Here is a 21673-nt window from a genome sequence, read left to right on the forward strand (position 1 = left end):
TCCCTTTCCTAAGAGGATTATAACTGCAATATGGTATAACAAATGGTTGTGAATAAGCAAGATGGTACACCTGGACCTCCCCAAAAATAATCACCAAGCTGAATAGTCTCAAAACAAGTTTACTCTTTAAATATTGCTGAGATGAACGGAAACTAAATTCAAAATCCCAGAATTAAAAAATAAAAAATAAAAGGAAGAAGTAAAATCACCAATGCTTTGACATGTTTTAAGAAGTCCTAATATTTTCTGATTTTAAAAAAAGTTAATTAACATATAAGGTTTTCACTGTTCTCTTTTTTTCCCTCTCTGGGGAAGTCACTGAAAATGGAGTAATTCCATTAAACTACTGTCAGTACTTCCAAATGACATATTTCACCCTATTATGTGTACTTGTACTGTTTATTTCTGTGAAGAAGTATACTTTTTTTTTTTTTTTTAATAAGCATATTCTATGCAATTCAACTTTTTTTCTAAAAGGAACACAAAGTGAATTGCCTGGGATGGGTGATAATAAAAATAAAAATAAATAATAAAAAAAAACCACCATTTATTAATTTTGTATAAGTTATCTACCACCCTAGAGATTCCATGGAGGGGAAGAACATGTCTGAATTTTACCATACAGTGCCACAGGCACAAAGTGAGAAAAACTAAACAAGCACATCCTGAAGGGAGAGAAAATGCCTGCAGCAGCAAATGACCTACTACATACCTCACTCACAGATTTTTTGATGTTATAATTTGTTAATTTCAGGAAAAAAAGACAATTACCCACAGTTTCAGTTTGTTCTAGCACAACTTTTAACTTTTTAAAGTTTTTGATCAAAATGACATATATCATTCAAAAGATCTGTGTATTTTCAAAAGATTACAATCTTGAGTAAATTTGCATGACAAAGTCTTTACCATATCTATTTCCTTATTACCTGAAGCAGCAATGTGCATTATTAGAACAGTACTAAAGTATTTAAAGATGAAGCATATCAAATTTTTATTTGAATTCCTTTGCATTAAAGTTAATATTTTCAAGCTCAATGCACAGTAAGCAAAATATAATTTTATTCAAATATGCTTTTCATGGTATGAATAAGGAAGTATTCATCTCCCCACTGAACTGGTAAGTCTTTTAAGTAATGATTCATTTGAAAAATCAACAGGGTATTGGCAATTTAGTGTAATATTAAATACATGCATATACCATACCCATAATGGCATACACAAAATACTGTTTTATGATATATATTATAAATAGTACATTTACGCATTGTAATATATTAAGATTAGCGAGGTGATATCTTAACCATCCATACATCTAATAAATAAGACAAAGGACACGTTTTTATTTTAATAGGTAATTTTAAATGTTAGTGACTTATTTAAAGGATATATAAAATGTGCATGTGTATTTCTCAGCAGTAAAATCCATACAAATATCTCTATGTAAGAAGAGGTATTATGAAAGAACATTTCCATGTCATTATTTTCATGTATTATAAGCTAAGAAAGATAAATTTGACAAAGGACATATCAACATCGTGCTTTATCCAGAACGAATATGCTCAGAATATACAGAAGAAAGGTAATGGCTACTGACTTTTTTTTTTTTTAATAAATCAAAATAATGCTAAGAACTTAAGATTAATATGCCAACCAATGACCAGTATATTCCATCCTACATGAGTGCAATATATGAGTGCATATATTCCATCCTATATGAGTAATGAACAGTATATTCCATCCTATATGAGTGCAATTTTAATAAAGTTGTCTGTTAAAATTACATTCCATGACGACTAAAAAAAAGTTTGTTTGCATATTTATACTCTAGCAACGACAGTGAAGTCACAAACTCAAGTTCTCTGAACTAAACCAAGAGTAGACTAACACTTTTTATTTAGTTCTAGGCAGTATTCTTACAAAGTGGCTTATATAAAGTAAAATTCAACCCACGAATAACTACTGTATTTCCAAGTAGAACCATACTGATATGCATTTACCCATTTCTCTTACAAAGGTTATGCACGTTCTCAATTAAAATAAACAGTCTATTGAAGATCCACACTATAACAGAAAGAGCCTCATCACGATTTCTGGGCAATTAAAAGGTCACGATTCCACAGCCAACTTCTCACAGACACATCCTCCAAACTTCTCCACACAAGAATAGCAATATGTTGCTGTGTATCCAATTGCTGAATGGAGCCCATTCAATACTTTTTTGTTAAAAGTTTTGTTAAAACTTTGCATGCATAATAAACTCTACCAAATAAACTTGCCTATTCACCTGGTACAGATCTCATTTCTATATAAGCCACCAGAAAATTTAATGCTCTACTTCTGAAAAATGTTGATCCCATATTCAATAAAGTCTTGTTCAGCTACCATAGAGAAAGCTGTCAGTAATTCTACTTTCCTTTAAGAAAAGCAAATAGCGTAAATGAATTAATAATTAACTAAGGGTAAGACTCTCTTATTCTAAGCCCATTCATACACAATTTATCAGTAATTTATTTGTACGGTACACATATACTACTCAGTATATTGAAGCACCATCAGGTCTTACATTTCAAAATAGCCGCTTTAACACAAATAATGATACAAAAAAGTCAAAAACAATAAATTTCCCATAAAAGCAAAAAAACTGTGAAACATCATTATGGTAAAGTGAGACAGATTTTGCTTCATAGTGAAACAGTTCATTTTTATAGAAATCAATGACCCTCAGCACTGTATTTATCTAGACCTTCCAATTTTTAAGATAACTTATAATTAACATATATGTTTTGAGTTTATTTAGTATGGTTGAAAGTTGCAGGTATTTTCTCTTAAATAAAATGACTGCAGCGTGTATGTAGGAAAAGAGAAAACTAGCAAATATATTTGTATGCAGAATTTTATCTCTGCTCTTGCAATGATTAGACTACACAGACAATAACACTACAAAATTAATGTATTAGCCAAAGCAGATGACATTATTTTTGAAGCAGTCTGATTTTCTAATACGGTGCACATTTAAACAAAAGCTCACAGTTTAAAAAAACAAAAGGGAGAGAAAATACAATACAAGTGCAAACCTGACCTATCTCTAATCTTTTCTTTTCAAACCTAGGCTACTCAAGAATCTTCAACTAATTATTCCATTTTATTGATGGCATTTTTCCCAAGGGAAGTTATTTAAAAAGTTTAACCCCTGAGCAAGTCATGGTTTCTCCTGCCTTTGAAAGTGTCAAGTGCATTGATTATAACTGCAGGAAGTGTTACCTTCTACCCAGAGAATCTCACCCTGCACAATCTTAAACACTGTCTCTCTCCCAAAACGGCTTTGATTCAGCAATTCAGACCGCTTCAGCTGATATTAAAGGCAGAAGCACCACAGAAAAGGGATCAGCAGTTAAAGCGAAATACAAAGAGGAAAAAAAACAGATCTTGGATATAGTACCACAAAGCTTGAGAGAAAAGCAGATTTGAAAAAGACATCAGAGTGACTAAAAAAAGAACAACATGACAGAAATTAAACAAGATTTTTATGTTCGCCTTCTATGCATTTAAACTCATCTCAACCTCTATTGAAATTCCGATCATACCCAAACCCCAAGGCTTTTGACATACTTTCAAAAATCCACACCCCCTCTTACTCTTTTCCAAGTCTCCAGAGCAGAGTCACTGTTAGGTATCCAACAAGTTGAAGAGAGGGGGAAGGAAAAAAAAAAAAAAAGAATCCTAATATGATAAAAAGACCATTTATACTCATATTAAACTTTGCTTTTTAAATGATCTATTTTAAATATTCAGTGTGTGTTCTTAACCCCATATCTAGCCAGTGAAAAGAAGACTTAAATGGTTTGGGAAAAAAATAAATAAACCAACTTTTCAAGTCACATTTACCCAAATAGCCTCTATAGTAATTTTCTTAGGTCAGCGACAAAGTAAAAGCAGACTAACAGAAGGTGCCACAGGGTTCTACAACAAGCCAGCTAGCAGAATGAAAGATGACAAAACAATCTTTAAGTAGCTTTATTTTATCAAAATTACAGAGCACATGGAACTGTAAGAATGTAATATAAACAATTATTACAACAATGGTAATGCATCTTCATACATACATCTTCGAAAGGATGCACTAAATCCCAAAGGGTAATTGGATTTTCAGGACTGTGCCAGTGTTTTGTTTTTTTTTCTTTTCTTTTTTTTTTTTTTTTTTTCCAGTTCAGTCATGACAGGGCCAGAAGGTAATGATACATCTGCCATGATGCAACAAGCAGACCTGTCTTCTGTCAAGAGTTGAAATCATAAAGGAATAAGCTGTCGTTAGCAACCTCTCTCCAAACAGTAGAGCTGTCATCTCATTGTTTTCCTTTGCTGGCATGGGGGCTGGTGTGGGCTTATATACCCTGTCAGTTCAATATTAGTCTAAGCTTTTAACCTCTTCTTGAATTTCAGACTTCATAAAACTGCTATACATGTTATTAGGTAATATCACCTATTTTCTGATGAATTAATAATTACTACCAAATAACTATGCATCTTGTCCTTCTGTCTGCTTGGTGATCAGTATTCCAAAACAGTATTTAAGGGATTACCAATTCCTCAAAAAATGTTTAAAAAGGAGTTAAATACATTGATTTTTTTTCATCTTTTTTCTAGAGTATGGTGTATTTTATGCCATGTATACAGGATAATTTATTTAGTACTATATTGTAAATGGTGTTTATAAATCATGAAATATCTCAAAAATAATACATCTCATTACTTGTAACACAAGTTTTCTTAATATTATCCCCACAAAAGGAGAAGATGTAAAAAATAAGTTTTCCCTATTAAGAAGTACTTTACAGACAATGTCATTTCAGTCTTCTACCAAAACAAACATAAACAAATACATATACCAGATTCAGATAACTACTGTTTAAAAGAAAACAATATAGAATGTTCCTGTCCATTTTAGTGAAATTTTACTTCCAGAAAAATGCAAGAATGCCCAAATAAGATCATGATTTCTATGACACTGTAACTACCTATTAATATATGCAATAAAGGGAACATACATATTACTATTCTATGTAAAAACTGCACAGTGAAATGTCAACAGTGTTTTATTTCCAGAAAGTGTCACTTGCGTATCTTATTGAAATGTGCTAAGTACCTATAAACTGTAAGACAAAATTTTAAAACGTAGGTTCTAAAATATGAACGCAACAATAAAGAGGACTTTAACTATGTATTATTCTATGCTTAAACACAAGATATGGAAGTTTTTAAGCAAGAATTCCTGAGAGTGTAGTTTAAACACTGCAAATTTTTTTTCGACAAAAATGTTTAAGTATCTGCTTTGAAACCCCACTCATTTTTACAACATGGTAAGGCTAGAATTTATTGCCATACCAGTTACTAAACAATACGGTTAATAAAATCACCTGAAAGTTACACTGAGTAACTTTACTACTGCTTTGCTACACCTGATAATTTTGTTGCTCCTTTCAATGCACTTACCAAACTAATGACATCTTATTGCACAATGAAGAAAGTAACCACCCTCAGCAATTCTCAGTAAATATTACCACCCTGTTAGTTTTATACAAATGAATGATATTAATCTGTGTGAATAGATCCAACGTTCTGACAAAAATATTCTTAGGAACAGAAATTGTTTAGACAATGCTGTAGGAAGAATAGGATAAACACAAGGGAAAATATAAGATGAAAATCATGTTTTATCAGACACTAAAGAAAGATTTCTGCAGATGATGCCCATCTCAAGCCAGCCCTGTTTTCATCTGTTCATGGAAACTCTGATGGCTGGGTGCTGCTGCATCTCTTTTGAAAAAATCATCCAGGTTCTTTGAAGAAGCTTTTGTTCTAGTGCTATTACCCTTATGCCAAGCATTAATTTTCCTTTAAATAATAATAACAATATCTAAGCAATCTCAAAGGGATTGCTGAATTTGAAGCCAGGCAGCAATTCTTGCTTGTTTCAAAAAAATATATAATAAAAATCCAATAGCTTACAGTTGCTGTGGTTGAATTTCATTAGCATCTTTGGGTCCACAGCTCTACGGTAACAAAAATACTGAATTTCCGAAGACAGAAAGCATCCATCATTTTTTTTTTTCTACTTGGCAGTAAAGACTGCAGGAAGTCGATGTCCTCTTTGTTCCCTACAGGAAGTGTATTCCACATAAGAGGACTCCAAAACTCTTCTCAGTGTCCAAATGCAGGTAAGCTGAGGTCCTGTTTCCTCCAGGAGCAAACTGCCTCCCTAAGCAGATGAGCTGCAGCTTCTCCCAGCAGTCTTCAAAGCACAGAGGCAGCTTCTCTACCCACTACAGAAGGAACAGTATTGCATGAAGCAGTAGCAGCTGACACTGGCATCCCTCCTTGCTTGCTCCATGCATCACTTCACAAAATATCACTGACATCACCTGTACACCTACCATCCAATTGTTCTGATCACCATCCATGTTGTTCGCACTCAACAACAAACTGGACAACCTAACCTCCTCCTCCTGTAGCACCTGGTGACTGAGGACCTCACAGGGTATGGGAGCCTCCGAACAACCTAAACAAACCCACAAACTTAAATTCTTAATATTTGACACCCCAAGTAAATACCCTCTTCACGGAATTAAATAATTTAGCTCTGTTTCTCATTATCTCCCCTTGGCACTGCTGTAGTCACTGTATATATATCAAAATAAGAAGTGACTGAGAAAAGACTGGCTCTATGAGACAGTGAATTACAGATTTACTAAAAATGTAGAAGAGATATTAAAATTATTCCTCTAACTTACAAAATATTTATTTATAAAAAGTTGAATAGCTTCAGTATGGTAATATAATTAAAGTGGAATAGTCCCTGATTCCCAGAGGAAAGACTTGAACTTCTCTTGCACGTCAGATGACTGCTTCTATCAAAAATTTGTACTTCCCATTGCAGAAAGTTTCAGTAGAGAGGTTCTATTTTAACAAAACAACAAAATTATACAATTTTTGTTTAGCACTATATTTACAGGAAATTATCATCTTACAATATGTATGTTAGAATTGTTATTAATCATTTCTTACTGTTTTACTGCTTTATATTATCACATTTGTCTTTTCTGTACTTGTTTTTTTCTAAAATATATCTGAACCTACCCTGTTTTAATGCATTTACACGTCTCTCACATTCTATACACTTTTCTCCCTCCTCCTTTTTCTACAATCTGTTCTGTATCCTGTTGCTTGTTTTTTTTCTTTTGTATTTTCTAGAAAACCTTTTACGCTACCAAAGTTGAATTTCTAATCTAACACATTAATCTTACCTCCTTTACATAAAACCTTGTAAACTACTCCCAACACCTATTGCACACAGAACTGAATCTACAAAATACAGTTTGATATGAAAGATGGAAGAAGTACTACCTACGGGAATCACCCAGATAAAAAAAAAAAAAAGGTTTCTAGCTACTGGAAATCCCACCACGATATTTCTCCCATTTCTCCTTGGATCTTTTCTTTCCAATGTGTATCTGCCCCAAGCCACTAGAAACCTGATAAACTTTAAGCCTTTCCGTTGCTCCCTGATTCACACACACTTTGAGAAGCTTTTTTCTTCTTCTTCTTCTTGAAAGTGCTGTGCCAGAAATAAATACTTTCTTCTAATTTTTTTCTTCATCTACTTCCTGGTTAGGAGTGCTACATCCATTGCCTACTGACACCTTCAGCTTTTGTATGTCTGTTTTCATTTTTTCCAAGAAATTAACTGAAATTGCTTGTGGTAGTTTCACCGCTGTACACAGAGAAAAGCAGCAGAGAAAAATATATAGTTTTGGCCTATATAAATTCACCTTTGTTTTGTTTCTGTTTTGTTTTAAGGAAAGTAGAGGTGTTGCAAATGTCTGTAAATTGAATATATTTCTGGACTAGTATCTGCACAAAAGGTTAAAGTATTGCTTTTGCAAATTATTTTTCCAATTATTTTTTACAAACAAAAACCTAGTTGACAGCAAATGTTTTAAGCTACATGAACATTTTTCACATTCAAAACAGATCAGGGGAATTTTCAAATCCCAGATACTATTATCCACTTCAAATTCACACAGTTTATTATTAAAATAAAATAAAATAAAAATAAAATAAAATAAAATTAAAATAAAATAAAATAAAATAAAATAAAATCCATGTTTTCCTGTCATCAGCACTGTATTCTAATGCTTTGACAAGGTTTACTGGTTTCATTCAAAGATGAGACCTCTTCTTAGAAGAAACACTGAAAGATCAAGGAAAATAATTCCTTCCTCCAAAGCGGCAACACTGCATGAGGAGTTATCACAACTTTCATTCAAGCTATTTACTATCTAGGCCAGTTATTTCATTTCATAAGAGACAGAAGTGCCTAAATCAGCTAGAGTACTGAACTCCAGAAAACCCAGAAATAGATGTAATTTTTATTTTAACTAAAATTGGAGACCTTATACTCATTCTATCATAATCGTCTGCACTTAGAAATGTAATCTATATGATCTGTACATGAAGTAGACATGATATCGGCCCTGTCTTCTCTCTCTCTCTCCTTTTTTTTTTTTTTTTCTTTTTTACTTTAGTCAAAACATAAAGGTTCCAAGTATCTTCATTGGGGCTTGATTTCCATAAAATATTGCCTTGTATATACCAGATATATGTCTAATTCTCACTGCAGTGATTACATTATACCAATAATATCAACATATTTAAAACAATATAATTGGATATAAATAACTTGATATGATTTAAGGTTCATTTTACATGAAAAAAATCATTGCAGATAGTAAGTGTTTTACACATTTAGCATACTTGCCAGAATTTTAAAAGGGACAAAAATGCAGATTTTACAGTATCTGGAATTATTCAACTAAAGACTACAAAGAAATAAATAAATACTTGTTAAGAAAGAAGAAAGTCTAAAGGTAAGAGCATAAAGTCTGATATCCTGATGGGATCAAATGACTACACTGTTTAAGATATTTCGTCATCAAACTGTTTGGTTATTTTCATATGTATTTGAAACAAGCACTCAAAATGCAGAAATACAAAATCTGTTTTTAAGGTTATACATTTGAGGGAACAGAGCTCTGCTCTGTGTTCCACTGGCACAGCCATTGGATAAAAAACAAAACAAAACGGGAAAAAGAGCCTGTAATTCTCCTCTCCTAGAAATACTCTCTTCAAAATTTGTAATTTAGGGATACTATCCCAGTCTTAAGTGCTCAACATCTTGTATTAGCCAAGACAGCACCATATTTAGGAAAGAACAAAAATGAAGGGCTGTAAGCACCATGAGGAAAATTTAAGGAACTATATCTCTCCAATTTTCTTGGGAAAAGTTCTGGAACTCTCACTCCAGAAATTTAACCTCCTACACTTGACTCACCATATACACCTGTATCATACTCTAGAACCATGAAGTATTTTTGGATCTGTCTCTGAGTCTTACCGAATACTTTAAAGTCAACTGCAAAAAATTCAACTTTACTTAGTAAAATGTGCAATAGTCACAGTGACAACACTGCTACTAAGAATAGCTTAGTAAATATAATTGAAATAGTGAATTTTAAATAGGCTTTTCAAATGTCTACTGCAGGAAATTTCATTTAGGTAGCATGATGCAAGAGATGTATTATACCTACAATGTTCCATGTTAAAAATATTACACAAATTGTGCAGTGTCTCTCACATACATGCAAACACAACAGAATAGTGTCCATAAAATGTAAATGTTTTTAACTGTCAAATATTGATAGGTGAATCAGAATGAATCAGTATTCAGTGCAAAACTGAAAAAGCCTGTGCCTCTAATAAATTCAGTACAAGCCTAGCAAAAAAGCCTGCTGTTATCATGAAAGCTCATGTTATCGTAAGATTACAACAGACGTTGAGTGAGAATACGTACAAATTTAATGAAATGTAAAAGAAAACACTTCAAATCATAACAAATTTCTGTAGTGCCTTCTATTGCATCTCATCGCCTGTTAAGGGCTCTTGTCATGTTAGCTGCCATATTAAACTACATGGCAGTGCCACCACAATATGACATACAACAAATTTTTTGTTTTACTGTAGGAGAGAAACTTGCTTCTATTAGACAAAAGTTCTGAAAAAAAAAACAAACCAACAAGCAAGTATTTGCATCACAAATAAAACGATCACACAGGGAAATGGAAAATACTGATTAATAGATTAATAAATTTAAACATCCTAGATTCATAGCTTTTCATATATAAGTACACATACATATACAGACACAACTGTACATACATACACTTTCACTTACCTCAATAGCTCTTTTTATGTATGGTATCTGTGTGCCACTGTCTAGATCTTCGTTAATTATAAGTCTCCTAGCCCACTGACCTGCTCTGACAACACCATTACCATGGATTAGGACCAACAGTTTGTCAGGATTTGTTAAGGCATCTTCACTCATAAAAATAAAGCTCTTTGGTTCACTCTCGGTTGCATCAACCTGCAATTACAGCAATACACACTTTTATAAACCAATAAAAAATTTTAAAAGAACATCTGTAGTTACAAAGTTAGCTCCCAGGACTGGTATCAAAACTTTCACCCTTTAACAAATACTTGTGTGTATATATATATCTGTTATATATATATACATATATATATACATACATACGTGTTTTGTGTATATATATATATATATGTTTTAAGGACTAATGTGTGCCCAGCACTAAAGAAAAATAAAGCAGAAGCTAATATTTATGCTATTTAACTTTGAACCATAAAAACATACCATGCTTTAGAACAGTTATCCAAGAGAGATTTAAACTTACTGTATCCAAACAAAAGGAGGAGGGAAGGGGAAAGTGGGTGTTAAAAAGTATGCTAAAGCTTATTTACAGAAATTTACTGGCGAAAGAGAGAATCCATAAAAGAACACCTCTGGAAAAAAACAAACAAACAAACAAAGAAACAAAAAAAACAAGTAATTTGTCATCTCTGTTATGCCTGAAGCAACAATGAAAGTCTGATCTAATATGAAAAACATCCTAGAGTTCCATCTCAGCTACCTCAACTTAAATACCCAATGAGCGATGTATGAACCAGCATGGTAAATTTCCCTATTATAAATTTAATAGGATAGGCCAAATAAAATATAGAAATCCAATTTGGATTTAAATATTGGCTTCATTAAGAGTCCTGCACCAGGGTCAGTGCATAGTTACTCTACACTAAGAACAGATCAACAAGCAGATTTGATATTGAGTAAACCACAATCTAATTCCAAGTTTTGTCCTTTCTCTAGAGAATAAAGGTACACTTTTTGCTCTATAAAAAAAAAGAGGTTCTATAAAGCAGGCCCATACTTGGATTAGCAAGCCTGGCTCAAGGCAAAAGAGAGATGATGATGGCTATCCATTCTTCCTTTTCTCCCACATGAATGCAAGGAAAAGGACAGAGCACGGAAATCTCTTTACTCTCCTGTACTCCTCACCTCATGGCCCACACAGGTTAACTATATGGCTGCTAGGAATAGCCTTGGATTGCCTTACACCCTGCAACAGTGATGAAATCCAGCTCAAGAAGATGTGAGCCTTACGCTGAGAAAAGAGAACTGGCTACTCGGAATGCTTCAGTTTTTCTCTCATGCCTGGGTATGTTTTCTGATTCACTTTCCCTCTGGAAAAAGTAATTCCATGTGAATCTCCAGATTCTTCTTAAGGCCTTTCCAGGCTCTTTTAGGCCTTGCTTTTTTTTTTTTTTTTTTTTAATGAAGCCAATGAGTTTACTTGAACAAAATGAGTTCCTAACTGGAAGAACATTCAGCATCTGCCACAGGGCTGAAGACCCTATGCCATGCTCCAAAATGATATAACATCTCAGATATCCCAACTTTCACTGTCTACAACAGGAAATGTACTTGTCTTCTCATCACATTGCCACTTCTGAAGTATCAGTACTGATTTATTAAAACTTAATGTAGAAGATGCAAATAGTTAGAAAATGCTAAATTTCAAACAGTAATGAGGTAATGATATGAGGTAATTGTCTTCTGGCACATAAACTGAATACTTACAACATTATAATTAGGACAAAACATTGCGAATTTGTACTTCAGACTAACATATAACTAAACTGTATGTTTTAGTATTTATAAACCAATTTTTTGTTCACTACTGAGGAAATACCAGCACCTGTAATATGTAGTAGAAGACACAATATAACTAGTTCACATTTTCGCAGTTATGCTGATCTAAAAAAAAAAAAAAATATCTACCAAGCTACTGAAAACTAACCCTTCATTCCTTTCCTCAACTTCATTACACTTGGAAACTTTCTTTTCTTCAAGCTAATTTTTCTTCAAACAGAAGCAATTCATTAAATCACCCTTTCACTAAAGAATGCACATGAAGGTCACTCTTGTACACAACACTACTTTATTGTCGAATCAACGTAGAGTTATCACTTAGTGTTAGACACACTGAGTCCATGTAAAATAATTTATTTTTATTAGCCACTTGCACTTCTGGAGTTACTCATGATCCTTTGTTTAAAGACAAATTGAATAAATTCAGTAAAATGCGGAACTTCAATTTGTTTAATTTAACAACTTAATTCAACTTTATTATTCACTTCCAATAACAACCTTCCAATAATTCGTTGCTAAGAATGTCAAACCAATCTATATTCTGCTGATAATTTACTGCTTAAAATTACTGTTAAAGTTTAATTTTTCTTTTCTCAGATTTATTTTTCCAATGCAAAACTATATGTTAAGTTTTATGAATGTCTACAGTTGTGAGGAATTCTCTGATGAGTTATGCACTCTACACACATAATGAAGTTCTTACAGTTTTCAAACAGTGAAGTAATTTTTCCATGAGTTCCAACTCTGACGAGCTATCACATGATGTAGTAGTACCAGTGTATAAAATATTTCAACTGCAGACCAGTTGGTATTTTGCAGAGTTGTTATCAATACTTAGGGTAACAACAAAATACACTGGAAATCCAATTTTATTCCAACCTCCATGCTAAGACATCGTCAATTTTCAGATCTCAGCCATCAGCAGTCTAAGATGCATGAGACCCATCTATGCACTAGGGGTCTTTAATTCTGCCCACTTGAAGTTTAAAGTTTGAGATTGCTTCAGTTCAAAATTTTAAAGGGAAAAAAAACACTAATATCTTTTTTACACATATTAAGAAACACCATAAAAAACATATACTGAGAGCCTACAAGGAGGTGAAACAGGCGTACCTTGAGACTGGAGGAAAGAACAGGGCAAATAAACAGAACAGAAACTGAAAAGAGTCAAAAAGACTGGAGGAATTATGATTAGCAGGTGTAGGAAGAAAACTGGTCATTTGTGTTGCAAGACAAAGAAGTTTTCTGTTAAGTTGTTCTACATAAAGATCACTAACTTACTTATGTTATAGTCTTCACAAAATTGAATATCCTTATTTTTCCAAAAAAAAAAAATTAAGTGAAAACTACTGATCAATACTACAAGCTGATAATTATCAATTCGTGATTACTACAACTAAATTAACACACCTGAAACTGGTGAAATTTAAAAAAAACAAAACAAGTATTGACTGGATTTGGGTAACAAAATAACCAAAAGGGATAATCCGTGGAGATAAAAGACCACTGTTTTCTCACAGAAAAATAGTTCTTGGCTTTCTAGTAGATCAAGAGAACTACTGAATGAAGTTTTATCTATTGAAGTGAAAGAGCAAAGCACTGGTAAGTTAGAAGATTCTGCAAAGTGAGACCTTTCAATAGCATCGTCAATAAAACATGTTGGTAATTATTTAAACTTCCATCTCAAGCCTTCCCAGAAGCTGTTAAAGATGCATTTAATTCAGAAGCACCCTCTATTTGTCCTCAACAGCTAAAGAACAGCAAAGATCAATCACTGATTATGCCATTAAAACCAGAGAAATACAAAAGCTTCATCTGGATAAAAAAACTGCACTCTTCTTTGTACTAATAATATAACCTTCAATGGAGCACAAAATGAGAAATTTAAAAGAAATAATTGCACTGCTTCTCCCTGAATATGAGTTTCTTCATTTAAATTTTCAAGTCCAGCTGTAGATTTTGAACATTAAAAGAACTACAATATTTTACACTAACAATAACATCTAAGCCTCTCTGGAGGAAAAAAGGTTTGGATTTATATCTGGCATAGATGCTAAAGTAATAAAGTAACAAGCAAACTTCCCAGATTCCCAAACTGTTTTTATTTCTATATCTGAATGGACATTTACAAATAATTGAGTCCAAAAACTGAAGCTGTCACCTGAGAAAGCAAAATAAAGACAGCAGAGTTGGACTTTGTCCATGATGTGGAAATTAAGGAAGATGAGAGAACATGAAATGCTGTTGTAGAGAACCTCTGGAGCACAGCATTTCAGTGCACTACTAAAATCATATTGGAAAAAAATGCACAGTCCTGAAAGACATTTCTTGTATTCAAACATCATTACACCATCAACTTCGTAATGAACTGACAGAAAAACAAAGGCCAGTACACCGACTTTCTGATCACCTTGTGACAAAGTTCGGGAAGAATGATTCCAAATTTACCTCTGAAATATTTATGTAAGGTGTTTACAACAGAGTGGCCACAATGATCAGGATAAGGGTCCCAGGATCCTTTTTCTGCCAGATCACTTAGGCGAATAAGTACGAGACAAGAGTATTTAAAGAATGATTCTTCCCTCTTTTTGGCAACCAGTGACTTTGGAGCTTCCTGATCCAGAGTTTGTTACTGGACAAGCAAGTGTGTCAGTTCAATGTACCTCTCATACCTTAATGCTGTCAAATGTTTTTTTTGAATGCATTTGTACCTTTCTCCTTAATAGTATGCTGTGGCAATGAGTTCTACAATATAATTGGGACCTTTATGAAAAAAGGTACTTCCTCTCTTTCAGCAGAGATCTCCTGCCTGATAATTTAAACTTGATGCCCCTTACCTTCTCTATTATGAAAAAAAGTGAAAAACCATTCCCTATTCATCTTCTCTACAGCTTTCATGATTTTATAGATTTGTCATATTCCTTCCTCAGCCATCTATTTTCCAAGCTGAAGAATCTTTCTGTCTAACCTTTCTTTGTCTGAAAAGCATTTCATTCCTGTGATCATCCTCGCAACCCTCCTCTGTATTTTTTTTTTTTATTAATTCTATATATCCTTTTTGATACGGTGTCCAGACTCCACACAGTGTTCAAGATGGGGGCCCACATAATGAGTGGAATGATGATGTTTTTCTGTTTTGTTCTTAACACTTCATAATTCCTAACATCCTATTTGCTTTGAGGGTTTTTGACTGCCATTGAGCACTAACTGATGTTCTCAGAGAGCTATTCACAATCACTCCAAGATCTTTCCTGAGTAGTAATAGCTCATTTAGAGGCCACCATTGTGTTTACAGAGTGAGTTCTTTTCCCCGTAATTTCACATTTACCAGAATTGAATCTCATGTCATTTTATCATCCAATCATTCAGCATCATGAAATAATGCTCAAACTCATCACAATCAGCTTTAGATATCAGTATTCTTTATTATTTTTTGAAAAAATCAGAAAAGTTATTTACATTCTATCAATTCCTCTTTCCTTTTATTTACAAATATGTATCAGTGCAGCCCTTCACAACACTGCATCAGCCAAAACTTCTTTCATCTGCAAAGTATGAATACCTTTTTTTTTTTTCTTTTTTTCTTTCTTTACCTTTTAGCCTATTATTAACTCATAAGCAGACTCTCTCCTCTCACGCCAATGCAGTGTCTTCTTTAGAACCACTCTGCAAGCTTGTTGGCAGATTACTGGAAATCCAGGTACTCTTTTATTGACGAGATCTTGTGATTTTCAGGCCGTCAGTGCATTCTAGTAGATCTTTTAAAATGAAGGCTGTACTGACTTTTGTCCCAGTATATTATTTCTTCCTGATACACAGCTCTAGGAATCTCTCCTGGAACGCTTCAAAAATCATCATATACTTACTTTTTTTTCTGTGCCTCTTTTGAAAGTAGCTGATCTGAGCAGTAGTTATACACTAGTTTGTTGTTCTGCACCTTCATATTTGACTTCTTAAAGAACCTTGGGCTTAAAAACCATCTCATCCCAGAAGCTGTCTATTGTACGATAAATCAATTCATTCTAAGATCTCTTCTACTGACATGCCAATTTGAGACAGTTCCTCAGAACGATATCCTGTTTCAAATAAATAAATAAATAAATAAATGAGTCCAGTGTGGTGTGGAAACCTCTGGATATATACTACTGGAAACAACCACTTTAATTGTTCTCATTTGAGCTGAGCATTCGTTTTGCTTGCAGTTCATCTATCGGTCTCATCAACTGTTTTATTAATAACTTTTACAACTTTAACAAGCTCTTCTAATTTAATTTTGGGTGATCTTACTGTGATTTTGTATCTAACATATCTAACCAGCAGTTAGACCCCTTTTTTCCTCACCTGCATGGGGCTTACAATTGCTACAAACCATCTTACTATTTCTATTAGCCTCCCTTACTAATTTAAAATACATTTCCTTGTGCTGTTCCTTGGAGCTTGTTGGGTGACTTAACCACAACCTTTAGACAGCTCTCATTTTTCACCTTCTGCCTCATTTCTGTAGTTTTCTTCATAACCTAGTTTTGATTCTGGTATGGGCTTTCTACAAATAAAAGCCATTACTGAAGAATGGGATTCACACCTTGTGCCAAATTTTCCACACTGCTCAGAATTAAATGGTTGCATTGTGAGTTCTTCCTTCACTCCAAAATGCAGTGTACTCATGACACTTTGCAAAAACTGGAATATGTTGGAGAATGGTTTAAGTGTGCTACTGACAAACTCCATCAGTAGATCAATGATTACTACACAATTTGTAATTAAGAGTAAATACAGATCATTTCAACAAGTAGAGCTATACAAGGAGCTATTCTTCTCCCAAGCTATCCGCACAAATCTCAGAGTAGAGCAGAAGAGAACCCACAGATGTGACGGAGGTGATGGCAGTACGGTGCTACGTTTTTGAAGTTTAATGTTGCAATACCTATATGCACCTTCTTATTACAAAGAAAGTTACATAGCCTCAAAATTCGGGCACATAAAAGTTTAAAAATGCCAGCTTCCTGGTTTCAGAGTGTGACATTGCTCGAGGAAGTCTTTTGACACATTACCAGTCTGGAATACAGAAGCATTCCTGGACCAAAACTTCCCCAGTGGAGAAAACTAGTTGTGCAGAGAAGTTAGAGATCCCACACCAAGCACTGCATCAGGCAGGCTGTCACAATGAGCCCAATCCTCTGCTGTTCACGCAGAGAAATCTGAAGCAAAGGAACCTTTCTCAGGTGGTCTCAGGGCAGGGGTGCAGCAATACTGGGCTTACCAGCTGCTGATCCCCCGCACAGTCCTGTGCAGCTCCCAGACACTTCTGCCCTGACGATGAAGACGTTGGCAAAGCCTAGCCAGGAAACTCAGCAGCTAGGACAGGTTATCAAAACATTCCCTGAACAATGCTTGGGGAATGGAAAAGGGAATTGCAAAATGTTATAGAACTATGAAAGTAAAAGGAAATTTTGCTTCCATACCTGAAATGGCTTTTTCTCTGCTGAATATGAAGGGCTGGCTGAGAACAACTGTAGTGGAAAAGCTTCCCAAATACCACATGAATCGTTTAGAATAGCGATGGAAAACCTACACAGCACAGTCACACTACTGTCTCCCCACAGAATATAAAAATACCCAAACAACATCATGTTCTCGCATACACTTATAGACAGCAACACTCTCATGTGCTGTCTGGAGACTGCTTCATCACTTCTAAGGGCTGATCAATTGTTTTCACCAAACAACACCAACACTTTATAGCACATACATGTTATAAGCTCCTGAAATTGTGTGTGTTTCAAAAAAATTATAAAGTAGACATGGATCAGTTTACTGAGACTTTGTTTTGAGTTTATTACTCTGTATGTACAGACACCTGTCTTTAGCTCTGGGAACCCATCTGTAGAGGTCTCAAAACATTCACAAATGTTTTTCAAAAATTTTGTGGTGCCTCTACCAAAATTAGCACATTCTGGAGTCTGTCAAGGCAAGGAAGGCTCAGCTAGAGAAATCAAGCACATGAGAAGTCAGGCAGATCCATCTCTCCAAATGCACACCCATGCTGCACATGAAGTCAGTGTCCTGAGACAACACCATGCAGAGGCCGGGCACATCTTGTCTTTATCTGAACTCTGGATTGAAATCTCTGCTTTTCACAGATCCAAGCAAACAACATCTTCGAAAAATATTTATACTTACCGGGAGAGTTACTTTTTTCAAATGGCATTCCTTTTCCAGTAGTCCATAAACATATTTAGTAATAATCTGTAAGAAAAAAAACAGACCACAAGAAAAAAGAAAAGCAAACAGAAGTTAAACCACCTACAGTAATGACATATCCAGGCAGACAACTTAAAGGCTAGCTGGTGAAACTTCTAAGCACTTGCATATGTTTTGCGACGTATCTGAATTCTTCGCTGTACAACTAAGTGCAGAACTTAGGGATTTATACAAAATGGCCCTCTCTGGCTCTCAGCAAAGGCTGCTTGCCAGTACAAAGAAATTGTAACTGTACCTGTGAATCCATCACCTGCTGCTGTGTGAGTAATTATGTGCCTCAAAACTAAGGATTATAGCCAATTAATATATACTCAGGGGTATAAGAAAGGCTCTCTTTTGCAAAGAAATACTTTAAAAGCATCTTTTTCCATAAGCAGGACTCCTGAAACCCTCTCCCCTGCAGGTTCACTTCTTGAGCTACATGGAGAGCAGATCTTTAGTCACCTTCAGCGCAAGTTGCTTTGCCGTTTCTATTCACTGAACTGGGGAGGGATGGGTCAAAAGTGTTCTAAACAGAAAAAAAGCCCAACTGATTCCCCAGTGTGGGGGAGTTTAAGTCTCTTGTCTCCATGCAGAAAAAAAATTGAAATTTTAGACCTGAAACAAAAGGAATTATTTCAAAAGCAACCAAAAAAAAATCAACTTACTCGCAACCAAAGAGTTGCTGTCTCAAACGTAACCAAGTTGTTCACACTTCAAAGGTTTGCCTAATACCTAGGGAAATTTTTTCTTCCTTATATATTGTAAGAAAATGGAGATGCAGATGGAGGAACTTTCTAACTATTATTAATCTGGGAATTAAGCTGCAAAACAAACTAAAGTGCTTTGTCCATATGGGGTTGTAAAAATGGTTCGGAAGTAACTGCCTGGATTTCACTGGCTACAGAAGTTTGAAAAAAAAAAAAAGTCAAATTAAAGAGGAAAAAAAATGCTCATTAAGAGCCTCAAATGGTGCTTGCCTTCCCTTTAAAGCTTGGGGAACTACATTTAAATTCCAGACAGGACAAGATTTAAGTCACGAAATATTAATCTAAGAATATCTGGGTACAAACCCAGCTGGTATTCTTTAGTCCAACCGCTCAAGGCCACAATTACTGCCATCTGAACCCACAGCATATTAAGCTGCAACAGAAACGCTGCTGTAACAAAGCTCTCAAGTGATGGCATCTTAACAACACACTATGAACTGAGCAAGTAGGAGCCAGGGTATCATAAACTTCAATTTTAATTTTCCTAATGCAGAATTACCAAATAAAGTTTCAATGAAGTCCAAAAGTTTTCATTATGTACATGTGAGCAAACACAATATGCAAACGTTTGGAACATATTTGAACGAATTAGAGGTACTGATGGAAGCTAATTAAAAAAGTCATACCCATCCCCCGCCATCTCTACCCCCCACTACACAAAAAATAAATAAATCTTTATTAAGATTCTGTGAATTCTTTGCTCAAATATGTTCATTGATAGAATTATGTTCAAAAAACTTTATGGTTTTAAAGAAAATCAGTCTAACTAAACATTACTATCTACAGGGAACCTGCATTTGGAGAAGGAATTTAGCTGTGAGCGATGAGTTGATTTAAGACATGTTTATCCCCAAAGCAGTATGTTAGGAACATGCATACAGTGTAATTTTACCTTCAGGGCCAAACTTTTTATGGTTCACCGAAATCAACTTCAGTGTAATGCCAACAAGTAAAGCAGTTAAGTTCCTGCAGTCTCAGATGCTGATGTTGTACAGACATTAAAAAGAGTGTAATGATAATATGGCCTGAAACGTCGAAATTTTATTTTTCACTCTAAACCCAGGCATCTACTAACCATCAAAAATACTAGAAAACTTGGAAGAGAAAAAAATTGCTACGAAGAAAATATATTTAGACACCGCTTGCAAAAACCTCCTCTTTTTTTTTCAGCTATGTGTTACATATCTATTTCTTCTATTCTCTCTTATCTATTTAGACTGTGATGTCTTCAGGGCAGAAGGAAACCTTTACTGATTTTTTCAAGAGCAAGACTCAATGGGGCTCTGATCCTAACTGGCTCTTTATGCACTACTCTAGTATAACAAATAGTGATAACAGCCTTAAAAAGGGAACGGTGAAATCAGGAGAGCACTCTCCTGTATGGCAAAGACCTAACCTAATGAATGTTTTTAATGAAAGAAAACATAAAGAAAGATACAGTAGGATGGGGTTTCTAATGCAAAAAGTGAGATTCAGGCAACTCAGCAGCTGGATGGTCTCCAAGGCTGAGACAAACTTGAAGAAAAACTGCTGTGAACTGCCCCAGTGCATCTAAGACCACAAGAGGGTTTTTTTGGCAGCAGGAGATGAACAGGTTCAGGGATATCTCAGCAAAGGCTGGTACACTGTCAGCTTGAAAGGACAGAAGGTGACACAAAATTTCCTGAAGTAGCACCAAATCCCTGAATTTCGCACATCTGAAAACATCATCGTCTTGTGATTTTATGGTTGATCTGTAATTTTGAAAAAAAAAACACTTTGTTTCTTTTTCTGTATCAAGGAGTGAAGTGTGCTATGTTATTTATTTAGTAAAAATTAAGTCTTACTGCAACAAATCGAGACCATTTAAATAGCCACTACTTCTTAATATTATCAGTTTATGTATACTGGTAGAATCTTTAAGATCTGAAAATTGTTGCGGAATCTTGGTTTCTTGAATGAGCAAGTGAATACGGCTAGACTCTATGAATTCTTCTGGACTAACTATCTGTCACACAGTTGCTTGGGACTGAAGGTATTGTCACTTATCCAGTACAAGCCATTCTCATGGCAAACTGTAACACTTGCTAGAGAGCCCTAAGCATTTTACTCAGATCAACCTGAATATTTTTGCTTTTTATAAAGCTTTTCCAGCTCATGAGGTGTGCCAACAGTGCAAGCAGTATTCTGCACTGCAGGTGACAAGGCTGCTGGTCAGCAGGCAGCACCAGGTGTCTGAGATGGAACAAGAAAAAGAAGCAAGAATGAGGCCTGCCCCACAATGTGTGAAATCAATGGCATCAAGAAGAAAGGAGGAAAAATGGTTGTTCTTGTTCTTCATATTTCTTGTATGAACACTGGGAGCCTAGTCTTCTCATTGCCTGCAGTGAGAACTGGGAAAAAAAAAAAACACACAAAAAACAAGGCAAATCCATGCCTCTCATCCCCTGTTCTGATAGCATGGGAGAAATCCTTCCCCACCACAAAAAAAAAAAGGTTAGCCTAGCACTCTCACTCCCCAAAAATGTATTAAAACTGTGAACCAAGAGAAACTTTCCTT

General features: G+C 34.7%; 1 protein-coding gene across 11 annotated transcripts in view; it reads right to left on the reverse strand.

Moving 5' to 3' along the window:
- Positions 1-21673, reverse strand: part of ARB2A (ARB2 cotranscriptional regulator A) — a 260683-nt gene that overhangs the window by 188266 nt on the left and 50744 nt on the right. For 10 of the 11 annotated variants that reach the window (XR_013943951.1, XR_013943952.1, XM_080575224.1 and 7 more), the window contains 2 exons: positions 18305-18370; positions 10289-10480 (listed from right to left, as the gene is read on the reverse strand). Coding sequence is in view for 9 of the 11 variants with exons in the window: in XM_080575224.1 (XP_080431350.1) it covers positions 10289-10480; positions 18305-18370 (258 nt within the window). In the remaining 2 variants the exon portion in view is untranslated. The remainder of the gene's footprint in view (positions 1-10288; positions 10481-18304; positions 18371-21673) is intronic. The other variant, XM_080575221.1, reaches the window with a different exon arrangement.

Source organism: Anser brachyrhynchus (assembly GCF_964034855.1).
Source record: "Anser brachyrhynchus genome assembly, chromosome: Z".
Classification (NCBI taxonomy): domain Eukaryota; kingdom Metazoa; phylum Chordata; class Aves; order Anseriformes; family Anatidae; genus Anser; species Anser brachyrhynchus.